Source organism: Loxodonta africana, chromosome 18 (genome assembly GCF_030014295.1).
Source record: "Loxodonta africana isolate mLoxAfr1 chromosome 18, mLoxAfr1.hap2, whole genome shotgun sequence".
NCBI lineage: Eukaryota > Metazoa > Chordata > Mammalia > Proboscidea > Elephantidae > Loxodonta > Loxodonta africana.
In genome coordinates, this window is record NC_087359.1 from 62,869,479 (window position 1) to 62,883,552 (window position 14,074).

The window sequence follows — 14,074 nt, forward strand, 5'->3', positions numbered from 1 at the left end:
TTCAGACTTAAACTTGATTGTACAATCCAAAATCCATGCTATAAAACGATCCATCATTATACCTTGTATTAAATGTCCACCTGAATGACTAAAATACCGTGTTGCTGCCTGGTGTAGAAGACATAAAAGGTATAACCAACTAACTGACTTCGACTACGTAAATGTTCTTTACGACCAGGTTACAGGTAATTGTTTTTCAAAATAAACAGCAGCTTTGGGACAGACAAATAATTTATGTGGGGGAAAAAGGGATCTTCCCATTCAGGCAAACATAATACTGTTGACTTGTTTGGACTAGAGATTTTATTTTAGAAGTATAAAGGATGGAGGCGCAATAATATTTGGCATTTTTAATTTAGGTTTGTTTTATTTAAGTTTAATGTTAATTCCATGCTGTGTTTCAGTAAGAACAATACAGATTCTGTATCTGTGGCTCCAGTCAGATATCCAGTAGTACAAATTAGCTTCAAGTTACACATACTGAAAGAAAGAGGTTGAGCGAGCGAAGAAGGGCAGGAGTGGGGGGCCCCAGAGGGAGAGGGAAGGAGAAGAAACAAAGAATTGAACACGCATGCAGGCTTTTCCATACCACCTTCAATGCTAACCTGCTTCAGAGGGAGTCAAAGTAGGCAAGAATGAGCAGCCACGGATTGTTGAACTGTTACCAGCACCATGCTTTTCAGCAACATCTCAGCATAGTTTTAAACACTTTTTACAGCAAAATCATTATAATAAACTCCCCAAACAACCTTTAACCATCTCAAACTAATACCCAATTAATTTTAAACATTGGTATAAAATTCAATTTAAACAATTAGAAAAAGGAAAAATGTTACCACATATGCCCTATAGTGTGATTAACCTCTCTCTTAGATGCTTGCATCACCTAGAAGTCTAATGGCTTTCGAATGCAATTTCCTTTCTAATGGTGACCTTGCCACATCTGGCACGGAGACAATACAGTAATGCTGAAAAAGCCTCTCTGCAGTCCTGTTAGTGTCTTAAAGAACCTAAAAGCTGGGACCAGTAAAATCCACAGAAATTCACTCTTGCCTTTAAGAACTTTTGAAAACTGGTTTTTTTTTTTAAAAAAAAAAACAAAAAACAAAAAAAACCCAACAGGGCAGGAACCTAAATTCTGAGACCAAATGTAAAAGTCAGATTTGGTGGTTCTCAGTGACAATGGGGGAATTTCCAAGGGATGGGATGGGGAGGAGTGGGGTGGTCAGAGATGGTTTCTCTTGTTGGCTTTTGTGTCTCACTGATTCTCATCTTCCACATCCTGCAGCGCTTCTTTATTCTGCTCTTCGCCTATAGAAAAGAATGACAGTTCATCAATTCATACTAACTTAGGCTGTGTGGTCACAGACAAAGGTATCATTCCAAGCATCAGACTCCTTACATTTGATACAATTTGTATTAAACACACAAAGGCAAAGAACTTCTACCATCCTGCACACCTGAGATGCCTAAGCCAAGAAGGGCTGCTTGATCAAGGCCCTGAAAGTATGGTCAAGAGTCAGGATAAAAAAAAACCTGATGCACGGTAAAAGTCAATGTACTAATGCTAAATAGCTTTTTAGAGTGGACAGCCAAGGTAACTACATTGTTAAAATGATTTTCAAGCATTCACATTATCTTGGGTCAAAACACTCTTTCTCAATAACCTCACCTCCAAGAACCAAGAGTATTTTACCACGTTTTTGCAAAATCGATCTCAGAAAGCTTAGTGAACTGAGCAGTAAAATGCTCCAAGGGAGTTTTGGCAAGGGGTGTTCCGCTGTTGTAAATGGCAATTTCACATTTTGCATCTTTGGCCAGTCACACCAAACAGTAACCAGACTTCTCACTCCAGGTGAAACAGCATGCTCAAACCAGACCACTGAGGTTATTAAAGAAGGGCATTTGGACCAGTTCTCTCATGCTATTTTTTCCCCTTTGAACGTGATGATTAGCCTGAGGAGTTCCAACTGCACTATGACATGCAAGAGAAAGCCAGCCTCTTCACTAGAGGGTCATCTACCTATTAATAAGCATTGAAGGAGTCAGCCAGAATCAAGATGCATGCAGGCTTTTGCTAAAAATGATAATGAAACAGGTTAAAGTTACATTCTTTTGTGTTTTAACAACTTATAATTCTATGCAGTTACTAGTCTCAATCAAAATAAATGAAAAATCAATTAATTAACTCAACAATCATAATATGCGACAGTTCAGACAATCCACCCGCACTACTTGTGAAATCACCTAATTGGGATGGACAAATGACACTAAGACTGGCTGCCTACAGGCATTAAGCTATTTACACTAAGAACAGCTTTTAGACAGCCTTTAAGACCTCGCTATGATAAATGATAAATGCTGCCATAGCAACAAGGGTTACACAAAAGACAGTTTTAGTAACTTTAAATTTTCTTTTGTAATAAATTAGTTAAGGTATACAAGGATTTTTGACTCATTAAAAAAAAAGTCAAGAAGGACAAAAATAGCCATTTAGTAAAGAACATAAACACTCAATTGTTCCTCACAGAACAATAATGTATTCAAACTCAAGAAACACGATAGGAACATTCATTCATTTGTAACAGCAATGCACTGCTGAAGTATAGCTAACACACTGCACTAGAACACGTTCTCACTCACTCGTAAGCAACCATTAGATCTGCCAAAAGTCCCAAGTAACTCTGGCATAAAAATATCATTGTCATATAAGTCCATCCAACCAGAAGGAGACAGGGTAACAGGCCATAAATGTCTTACAAGGTTTATCAGCGCCCTAGAATGTAGAACAGGCAGTTTTGTAAGCGACAGAACAATGATATGCAGGCATGATTAGTTAAGAACTGAAACTAAAATAAAAGCAGAATTCACTGTGCCATGGTAATGACTTACAAAGTAGAGTTTTTAGGAAAGGAAGAGTTGGATTTTCCTTTAGGAATCTATATTGCAAGGAGAAAGGGAGGGAGAACAATCATATGAAAGCAACATTACAAGAAGAATAAACCAAGAGAGCAGGAAAAAGGGAAAGATCAATGATTTAAGGAGTCAAATTTTGGTCCTTTGATTTTTATAAACCTCACTCTAAGAAATCACCTGTCTAATCCTTCGTTTTATCCTTAAGAGAATGTCATATTATCCTCCTGAAAGGTACACAGAAGGAAAAAAAAGGTTTCCTAGGGTATGGATTTCTTTGCCTATTATTTCTAGTTGGGGGAGGGGTGAGGGAGGATGTAAAATGGGCAGAGAGTATATATACATTTCCTCTATGTTCCAACACACTCAAGACAAACATACTATGTACTTAAAAAACACAAAAAGGTTATCAGTAAAAGCCTATGAACCACATACATTTCTTCCTTTAGAAACTCTTGATGTAGAAGTTTTATGACACTTTTCTATAGCCAGTAAAAAACGAGAAATACATTTAAATAATTCTTAAAATAAATACAAGTAAACACTCTGGAAAACTGCAAATTCCATGACAGCAATTCTATTATATTCAGCTTTAATTCTAAGTCACGAAACCAATTTAATAAAGCATATGATATTGTACCTTGTAGAAAAAGTTATTTTTTAGTGTATGTAATTTAATTCAGGTATTTTCTATTATTTTTGCTAAAATCTCAACAGACTACCTGATTTTTCACTGTTAAAACTATTATGTTCCATGATTCCTAATATCTTATGACAAAGAAATAGAAACTAGTCTGTTTCATCCAAATTTAATCAATTATGCCATTTTACATAGTGAATAAGGAGCTGAAGCAACTGTATTTCACTAGATTAAAAGAAAAAAATTGTTCCAGGATTAAAGAGAAACCTGTGCTAAAATGTAACAAAACATCTTTGTACAAAGAATCTTCCCAACTATGAAAAGTTTTAAAGAAGGTATTACCCTAAATTAAAAATGACTCATTTAATAAAACTATGCTTGATAACCAAGAGTAGCTTGGTTCTGTATAAAAATGGAGTGTCATAATCTACTCCAATTAAAAGTAATAATGAATGAGAGTACACTAGAAAATATAAACTTTATTTTCTATTTAATTTTATAATCTGGTCAGTTATAAAAGCTGGCATATACTATCCTAAACAAATAGCATTTTAACCCAGGTCACCTTCTTTCATACTTTCACCCTCCAAAAAATGTGCCCTTAGGGTGGAAGGGTATATCTTATGTTATACCGCTTACCCAACTCTCCACATGCTTTCCTTTTATCCCCTCAAACAGGCAGAGATACTAGTCTTCTCTGAGATGGGAGTAACTGTGAAGAGTCCACAGCTGTATGGCCATTCTTCTAGGTTGTTATTGTTAGAATAGAATTTTAGAGCTGGAAGGAACCTTAAGTCATTAGTTCAGAGTAAATTGGCTTTGATTACCACAGACTGGTAGTGGCTGCCTGAAGTGTGCTGTGTTGGAAAATAGTCTGTGGTTCCATCCGGCTTTGTCGTAAAAGCGTGCAAGTAGGTCTTATGTATCACGTATCTCATGCCAATCCTCATGTAGCCAAATACCTAAATACTTCATAGAGCAAGTGAGCTTTAAAAGCTGAGTTGCCTAATTCTCACTTTAGTTATCACGTTGTTGTTATGAGGTGCCATCGAGTCGGTTCCGACTCACAGCGACCCTATAAACAACAGAACACTGCCCAGTCCTGTGCCATCCTCAAAATCGTTGCTATGCTTGAGCCCATCGTTGCAGTCGCTGTGTCAATCCATCCTGTTGAGGGTCTTCCTCTCTTTCGCTGATAAGTCAGAAATCTGACTCTACTCTTCTGGAGTAAAGAAATTGACAATATACATGTTCCAATCCCCACTTTCAAAGACATCTTAAAAAAGTATAATGCTTCCAAAGACAGTACATCATGTTGGTGACCTGAGCCTAGAGCTAAGCCTTAAGCAATACAATACATATTTCAGTGTCAGTAATGCATCTTTAATGAACAGCAGCTAAAATCACTAATAAATTTTTGGTTTCCAGTCCCCACATCACACAAGTGTGTTCTCCTCCCCCCGTTCAATGATCTACCCTAAACAGAAATGATGCCTTGGAAATGGGCAGAGTAAAATCTCCTTTACAATTAACAGATGTGACAATTTGGGCCTTTAAAGTAAATATTAAACAAACAAGATCAAATTTTCAAAGTTATCTTGGTAAATGCTTGCAACTGAAAACTAAAAAACAGAGTCCTCTTAAATAATGACCCAAGGGCTGGAGATTCCATTTGGACTACAGAACCCAGAGGGATATGAGTTCCTTTTTAGTTTAGTTTTAGTTTAGGTTTTCACACAGAGAAGATGCTTCATTAAGTGTCTCCTGATACTATCTCGTTTTAACCTGAGGGTACTACTCAGTCAAACAGTAATCACGACATTCAAATACAAAATTAACCACAGCCCTCTAAAAGGGAATCTGAAGAAAATAAAATGAGCTGCTTCCTTTCTATCTTTCTTGCCCAACCTTCAAAATAGTTTGAGGTGAAGAGGTAAACTAGTTAAACAAAGCATCATTAATTAGAAACAAATCTTTTAAACCTCTGAATATTAACAAAAGGCCTCCTCCCCTTTTTCCCCCAAAATGGATTATATACTTGATTGTCTTACAGCCCGAAATGGAAGGCTATACTTCAGTAAAATTTCCTGTAAAGGCATTAATGAAAAATGACAATTTGGAGGCTAGGCTATGATCCCAAATTGTACCTTACTGTAAAGAAATACCAAGGAATTTCTGAAAGAACAAAAGGGGCCAAGAACTGAAAAAGATATGTTTAACTTCAGAATTTGCTTACCATCACCCTGCATGTCTGAAGTCCATAGTGTCAGATTATCACGTAACAACTGCATGATAAGTGTAGAGTCCTTATAGCTTTCTTCACTCAGAGTATCCAGTTCTGCAATTGCATCATCAAAAGCTGCTTTTGCCAACCTACAAGTATTTAGATAAATGCATTACAAAAATGAACTCAAGTCCAAAAACAGAGTTAGAAATGACAGTAAGTTAGCTATCAATCTTCTTCAGTTATCCCAGTGTGAAACACTGATATCTGAGTAAGTGGCTTAGGCAGGCACTGCTATAAGGGAAAAGCAGAAACAACTCGTGAATATTAACTTGGAATAAAAATATTATTTGGAGCACCACTTCTTATTAGGGCTTCCTCAAGGCTATCAATAAATACACAGAACATACAGACCAAATTCCATCCTAAATCACCACCAAAATATATGCATAATAAAGGTTATTTCCAAGTTCTCGTTAATAGCTCACTTATTTAATAAAATTTTCATGTAAAAAGGGAGACTTTTGGACAATACCTCAGGGTTTAATTCAACAGAATTTAATGTTAATGGCAGCAAGGAAGCAAAAAAATGCAATACAGAACCCATGGAAATGTGATCATACAACTCATTCACAATAATTTAAACGAAACAAAATCCACACTGAGTGCTGCACGCCATGCACATAGAACGACACTGGACACTAGGGGGAGACTAAGAAAAGAGAAGACATAATCTGAGTCTACAATATATTTAAAAACATCTCAAGACAGTGGGCTGACACATAAATAACTATTACAAAAGCAGAACGAGGGGAAATAGGAAGGTACTGCTTAAGGTGTACTGAGTTTTTCTTAAGGATGATAAAAAAAATCTGCAAATAGGATAGTGGTTATGGTTACATAACATGGTGAACATAAAGTCTCAGAACTGTACACACAAAGATGGCCAAAATAGTAAATGTCTTATTATTACATGTATTTCGCCACAGTAAAACTAAAGCAAACAAACAGAATTAATTACTATCCCGGAGACAGTACTTCAGAGATCCAACAGGAGTAGCAATCAGTGGGGAAGTGAAATTTGAGCTAACCCTAGTGGGTAGGGGGATCACAAAGAGCACGCCAGATTAGAGCAAAAAGCTTGTGCAAAGGCATGGAAGTGACTTGAGTTGAAGCTATGTGCCAGACAGAGGGACATGGAGAATGACAAAGATTAATTCGACCAATGCAATCAACTGAACAGATAGTTATAACTTCTTCAGTCTAGACCTGTATCTGTTTAGACAAACTCAACAAGCCATTCAGAATCATTTTACATGAACTGATACCAGTTTGTATTCAAAGGAATCCACAGCTGGAAATCTCTCCTTTCATGGAATATCTGATTCCAAAAGAATACTGAATTTATAATTTATTAGTTAATTCCTCTTCTACAATTTTTAAAACTTTCATTTAAGAACCAAAAAAAAAATTTTTTTTTTTTTTTTTTTTTTGGCCAACAAGCACATGAAAAGATGCTCAACATCATTAGGGAAATGCCAACCAAAACCACCACGAGATACTACCTCACACCCACTAGGGTGGCTATGATTAAAAAACAGGTGCTGGCGAGGATGCAGAGAAATTCTAACCCTTACCCACTGCTGGTGGGACTGTAATATGGTACAGCCTCCATGGAAAAGTTTAGTGGTACCACAGAAAGTTTAACACAAATTACAATATGATCCAGCAATTCCACTGCTAGGTATATACCAACAGAACTGGAAGCAGAACACTGTACACCAGTGTTCAACTGCAGCACTATTCACAATAGCCAAAACTGTGGAACAGCTTAAGTGTCTTTCAACAGATGAATGGATGAACAAAATGTGGAATATACACACAATGGAATTATTACACAGCCATAAAGAGAAATGCCATGACTTGGATGAACCCTGAAAATGTGCTGAGTGAAATAAGTCAGTCACAAAAGGACAATTTATTGTATGAACCCATTTATATGAAATAGCTTGACTAGGTAAGTGTATAGAAACCAAAGTTTATAAGGGTAGGTGGGAGGAAAGGGGAAAGGAGGGCTCACTGCTTAGGCAACACTGAGCTTTTCTTAAAGGTGATGGGAAAATATGGGAACAAATAACAGTAATGGTTGAACATGATGAATGTCACTGCACTGTACATGCGAAGAATGTTCAAATGGCAAATGTTCTGTTACATATATATTTACCACAATAAAAAGAAAATTAGTTTTTTGCTACTGTAATATTTATTGTAAACCTATAAAGTAAAATTTCCCACAATGTCATCAAAAAGACCTTATGATTAGGAGTACAATAACATACCTACTCCTGAACGTATGCGGAAGACATAATTCAACAAAAAGAAAAAGCAATATGCATATATGAAGATATCCCTTAAATTTCTATCTACAATATAAAAAACTGGGAAAAACAATCTGAACTATAAATAGGGGAATGGTTTAGCATATATCGATGAGATGGAAAATTATGATATATTAAAACAGAAATTACAAAATACATTCACTAGGAGCCTAGCTATATTGAAAACATACCTATAAAGACTAAAAGCTAACATACAAAAAGTGAAATTATTGTCTTATAATTCAACTCATTCTCCTTCCCCACTCTCCAGCATGTAACATCTTTTCAATCTGCCCCGCACCCCAAAAAAGTCTTCCCAGCAGTCAGCAAAATTATCCTATCTGGGTAAGTGGGCAAATGGGCTGAAATAAGTCTACCTTTATGCTATCCAAAGCAGGTTTACTAACAGCCAAAAGAAACTCTTTGTTCACAGCCAAGCCTACAAAAGCAATTCCAGAAAACAAGACAGAGAGACAAGCAGCTCTTCTCCTTTGTAACCTTTTTCACTGTCACAGAGAACTTTTATTTTCTTTCATGACTTACCTGCAGGCACGGTCAGGGGAATTAAGAATTTCATAGTAAAATACGGAAAAGTTGAGAGCAAGTCCTAAACGAATGGGATGCGTTGGTGGGAGTTCTGTCATTGCAATATCACTAGCAGCTTTATAAGCCACTAGGCTGTTCTCCGCAGCCTCCTTCCTGTCATTCCCTGTAGCAAATTCAGCCAGATACCTGTGGTAGTCGCCTTTCCTTAAAAACAAATAAGTAAGTAAGAACAGAATTAGCTTTTTAAATAAAGGAAAATAAACTATTTAAAATTTTTTCTATATTATAGAAATGAAATGTGTGATTAAAAATGTATCTAATAAACAGATACACTCAATCATTTTTAAAATATTCTTTCAGGAGTCATTAACTCATCTATTTGGTTTTCCTCTTTAAGAGAGCTCATATTACCAAATATAAGCAAAATCCCAGATAAATTAACTGAAAACCCCCCCCCAAAATTTGTCACTCAATAGTTTAGAATTAAATAAGGTAAGTGATCGGTCCTAACGAATGGCACAACAGTTTGTCGATCATGAAATAAAATTTCTATATAAAATGTTAAGACTAAACTGTCAATGCATGGCTGTAGCTTGGGGGGGGAATTCACAAACACTAATAAGTATAAACAGGTAAGGAAAAATGCAGTACCCGTTGTAATAGTAACAGTCTGCTATCTTATACTGTAACAATTATGTTCTTCTTCCATTAGCAGTGAATTTGCTAGTATTATTCAAAAATTAATTCAAGTTTGAGAATCACTCCTCCCATATAGCTATTCTTCCAACGTTAAAAAAAACTTATTAATAATTAAAAACCTACATAGAAAAAGTCATGATTCTAAGAAAGCCAACTTTTAATCTTACATTTTCCCTTCTAGTGGAACCTACATTTTATAATAGAAAACCTTGGACTCGCCAGTGTTAGCTGCTGGGATGAGGTGTTTGTCCAGTACATCCAGAATGTCACAACAGATTAACTTTAGCTCAGTCTCAACCTGAAAAAGCAAACAGCGTTTAAGCCTAAGAAATAAATGATCATATATATCCCCCCACTCCGGACAGAGCATACATCCCTCTCCAAATCCTCTTCCCTCTCTTGATACAAAAACAAAGGCTGTCTTCAGGTTATGGGAAGTTTTCTTTTCTGTATGCTGTTTGTTAACTGCTTTTAAAATAACAAAAACACCTAGCTCAACTACGGAATTATCAATGGATGGCACTGATTGGATTTTACTGAATGTTTGCAATTTACATGCCTTCTTTAGTGAAGCAGTTATAAGACCTAGGATCCGAACCCAGGCAGTTAGGTTGCATGCCTAACGTCACAGGTTGTAAGGCACAGAATCAAAATTCAAAGCCAGGCAGTTTGCCTCTGGTGTTCACATTCTCAACTGCTACCATGCTTGATAAACCATAAAAAAAATAGCTACCATCAAGTCAACCTTGATTCATGGTGACCTCATGCATGTCAAAGTAGAACTGTGCTCCACAGGGTTTTCAGTGGCTGATTTTTCACAAGTAAATTCACCAGGCCTTTCTTCCAAGGCACCTCTGGGTAGACTCAAACCTCCATCCTTTCAGTTAGGATTAATAGCTGGCATCTCCCAGGGACTCCCCGTGCTTGACAGTTAATCACTTTGGTGGTAAAGATCCATAGCCAGTTTAAAAAAAAAAAAAACCAAACCTGTTGCCATCGAGTTGATTCCAACTCATAATGACCCGATAGAACAGAAAAGAACTGCCCTGTAGGGTTTCCAAGGAGCAGCTGGTGGATTCAAACTGCTAACTGAGCTCTTAACCACTGCATCACCATAGCCAGTTAGGTCACCATAAATCTACATACAAAGGTAAACATTTCCACTCTTCTCTAGATCATCCATTTTAATGTTGAAAATGCACACCACCTCTAAACACACATACATTCTACTCTTTATTTTCTATTTACTCACGGTGACGCTGCTGAACCTTTCCAACAAGTTCTCTTTATGCCCTCTGGAACCTCCTTTCCATTTTAAGTAATTTCCCACTCCCTCTTCTCCAGTCTTGTCATATCTTCATTGTGGCTTTTCAAGTAGACTGCTCTAGAAGGAGGTTTCTAAAGTTCTAAATTCTCCCAGGAATCCCTGAGTGATGCAAACAAGTTAACATGCTTGGTGGAGTGCAAGTCCATCTGGAGGTGACTTGGAAGAAAGTCCTGCCCGTCTACTTCTGAAAAAACCAGCAACTGAAAATCCACGAAGCACAGCTCTACTCTGACATACATGGGGTCACTATGAGTCAGGATCAACTTGACAGCAACTGATAAATTCTCCTACCTCCTCCATACTGACTCCTCAGGTGACTGCTCTCACATTACAAGTCCGTCCCTCCTCTGAAGCTCATACTCTCTACATCTTATTTCTTAATTTCTGTCATCAGTAGGTCTCTAGGTTCCTCTTCTACCTTCACAGCCTACCTCTCTAATTTCCAGTATCACATCAAGGTAATTTCATCATCCATGTTGCAGTCAACACAGTTACTTAATCTCAACTGCATGACCTTCACTTGTCAACACCCTTTAACTATACTGCTCTATCCTACAAGTCTTAAATTCTAGTACTATACATCCTTCTTGGACTACAACTTCCTTTTTTTTGTTCCTTCACTCCTGTTATGCCTATTTAGGGACACATCAAGACCTCCAGCCTCATGAACCTTTAATATTCTCCCAATTCATCAGTCCCTCCCTTTGCCTACTGCTTCCTTCTCTACCTAGAGCAAATTCTACAATTTAACACATGGACTTCTTTCTCTCTCTTCAGAACCTTCAACTTTTTCATTTCCACATTCCCCTGGGACACCAAACTTGTCTGCTGACAATCCATTTTCCTTGTTGCAACATTTTTGAGGGTAATGATCTCATCAACAGCAGCTCATCACCTTCTGTGTGGCCTCAGATATATTACTCAACCTCACAGAACTTCAGCTTTCCTACCAATAAACTGGGATAATACCTACCCCTCCTGAGGATAATTTTAAAGATTACAAATACCTTGCATAAATATAAATATATACATACACACACACACACACACAAAGTATCTTCCCACTTATAACAGCCCAGTGGAGCTGGAGACAGTCAATAATTATGGTTTCTCCTCTCTCTCCCCCTACCAAGTTCACACCCCTCCGTGCTACTTCATGCCTTCTTCTGTAATTCCTCTCACTGTATTCTTAAGGGTGTTTATATGTCTGCCTCTTCAAGAGTTTCTCGAAAGCAACACTACTGACATTTTGAGCCAGATAATTCTTTGTGGTGGGGGGCTGTCCTGTGCATCACAGGATGTTTAGAAACATTCCACTAGATGCCAGTAGTACCCTCCAAGTTGTGACAACTAAAAATGTCTCTAGACATCACCAAATGTCTTAAGGGGCAAAATCATTGCTGGCTGAGAACCACTGCACTAGATCAATGGCTACCAAACTTCTCAAGACCCACAGTAAGAAAAATATTTTATACATGTATACGCACACACCTAAGATCTGAAACAAGAGCTTCATGAAATAATTCTGCCCTTACAGTGTCCAATGCCTCTGATATTTTCTATTCTGTTTAAAAGAGCAGTGACTACACTGAGCCTCCATAAGGCTATATCTATTTCGTCACTGCACCCAAAGCACCTAGCAAATTGTGCTGTAGACAAGATGCAAATACTTGTTAAGTTGACCCGAATGTTCAAATCATTCAATGAAGTATTTTACAGTTCCCACAATAAAAACAAAAATTCCATTAGTTTTCTAGTTGTGCAGTGATCAAAACTGAACATGACCCGCTGCAGCTTCCAAGGGGAAAATGTTCTTCACCTCTGTCCTGAAGTATTGTATAGCCCATAATTCCTAATCCAGGTGAGTAAAAAGCTCAAATCCATAAAATATAAAACGTATATTACATATGTATACATAACATGTGTGTACTAGGTTATAACATAAAATGTCCAACACCTAATAAATTGGTTAAATGCTTAACAGCTCTAGGACTAAAATATAAGCCAAAAAACAAAAAACAAAAAACACCAAACCCGTTGCCATCGAGTTGATTTCGACTCACAGTGACCCTATAGGACAGAGTAGAACTGCCCCATAGAGTTTCCAAGGAGCGTCTGGTGGATGTGAACTACCAACCTTTTAGCTAGCAGCCATAGCACTTAACCACTATGCCACCAGGGTTTCCAGACATGGCCCTCGAAAAAAGCCAGCCTCCTCTCCCTTGGTGGTAATTTTTAACAATAAAAATTAAAAGCAAAAAGTAGGACATAGCATCTCCTGTCTGGAGGAGAGATGGGAGGGTAGAGAGGGTTAGAAACTGGCAGAACAGTCACGAAAGGAGAGATTGGAAGGAGGGACCGGGCTGACTCATTAGGGGCAGAGTAAATGGGAGTATGGAGTAAGGTGTATATAAGCTTATATGTGACAGACTGACTTGATTTGTAACCTCTCACTTAAAGCACACTAAAAAAAAAAAAAAAAAGGACATATTAAGGCAACAGCAATCCCTCCCCCCCCAAAAATCATTTATTTCTGTCGTATAAAATTCATACACAAAAAATACAACGTGGGATGTAAAAACACGGTCTTTCAAAACAAGCTCTGCACATTCCCCCCGTCAAAAAAAACCCAAAAGTTAATGCCTGGGTTTGAGTCACTTATCACCTTTCTTTAAAGAAAAATACCTAGAATACACCAATCTCACCATTTGCCGATATTCCCGAATCATTTTTAGTTTGTCTTCTCCTCCCTTGTTTTCTTCTTTCTGTTCAATGCTGCTGATTATTCTCCAGGAGGCTCTTCTAGCGCCAATCACATTTTTATACGCAACTGAGAGGAGGTTTCTTTCTTCAACTGTCAACTCCACATCCATCCCTGCCACCTTCTTCATTGACTCCACCATTTCTACCACGGAAAAGCAAAATCACACCTTACAAACTGAATGTTTTATTAGCACATCACTTCACAAGAGTTTTTTCCCCCCGTCAAGCTGATGGAAAGAAAAAATCAAAATTTTAACAAAAAAAAATTTTTTTTAATAAAAAAGATTTAAAAAAATTTTTTAACAGTCATTAAAGCTAAAGTGAGTAAAAAAACTGAAGACATGTAAAAGAATCTAAGAGCCAAAACAAGAGAATACAGACTATAAACTGTATTAAATCACGAAGACTTCATCCGGTGCCTAGTGTAATTTAAAAGTATTTCTTTCACATAAAATAAAGGAGCTAGTAACACACATCTAATCCATTTTCCAGTAAGAATGAAGCTGGCAGTTTAAGATAAAGATTTACAGGCTATAAATGCATTTCCTTGCTTGAAAAACAAAATCCATGGAGGAAAGGGGAAT

At 37.2% G+C, this 14,074-nt stretch overlaps 1 protein-coding gene across 2 annotated transcripts in view; it reads right to left on the reverse strand.

Moving 5' to 3' along the window:
• Positions 1-284: 284 nt before the first annotated feature.
• YWHAE (tyrosine 3-monooxygenase/tryptophan 5-monooxygenase activation protein epsilon) overlaps positions 285-14,074 on the reverse strand; it is a 40,811-nt gene continuing 27,021 nt past the window's right edge. For both annotated transcript variants that reach the window (XM_003416807.3, XM_064271511.1), the window contains 5 exons: positions 13,433-13,632; positions 9,592-9,698; positions 8,699-8,905; positions 5,790-5,926; positions 285-1,311 (listed from right to left, as the gene is read on the reverse strand). In XM_003416807.3, coding sequence (XP_003416855.1) covers positions 1,259-1,311; positions 5,790-5,926; positions 8,699-8,905; positions 9,592-9,698; positions 13,433-13,632 — 704 coding nt within the window. In that variant the 3' untranslated portion in view covers positions 285-1,258. The remainder of the gene's footprint in view (positions 1,312-5,789; positions 5,927-8,698; positions 8,906-9,591; positions 9,699-13,432; positions 13,633-14,074) is intronic.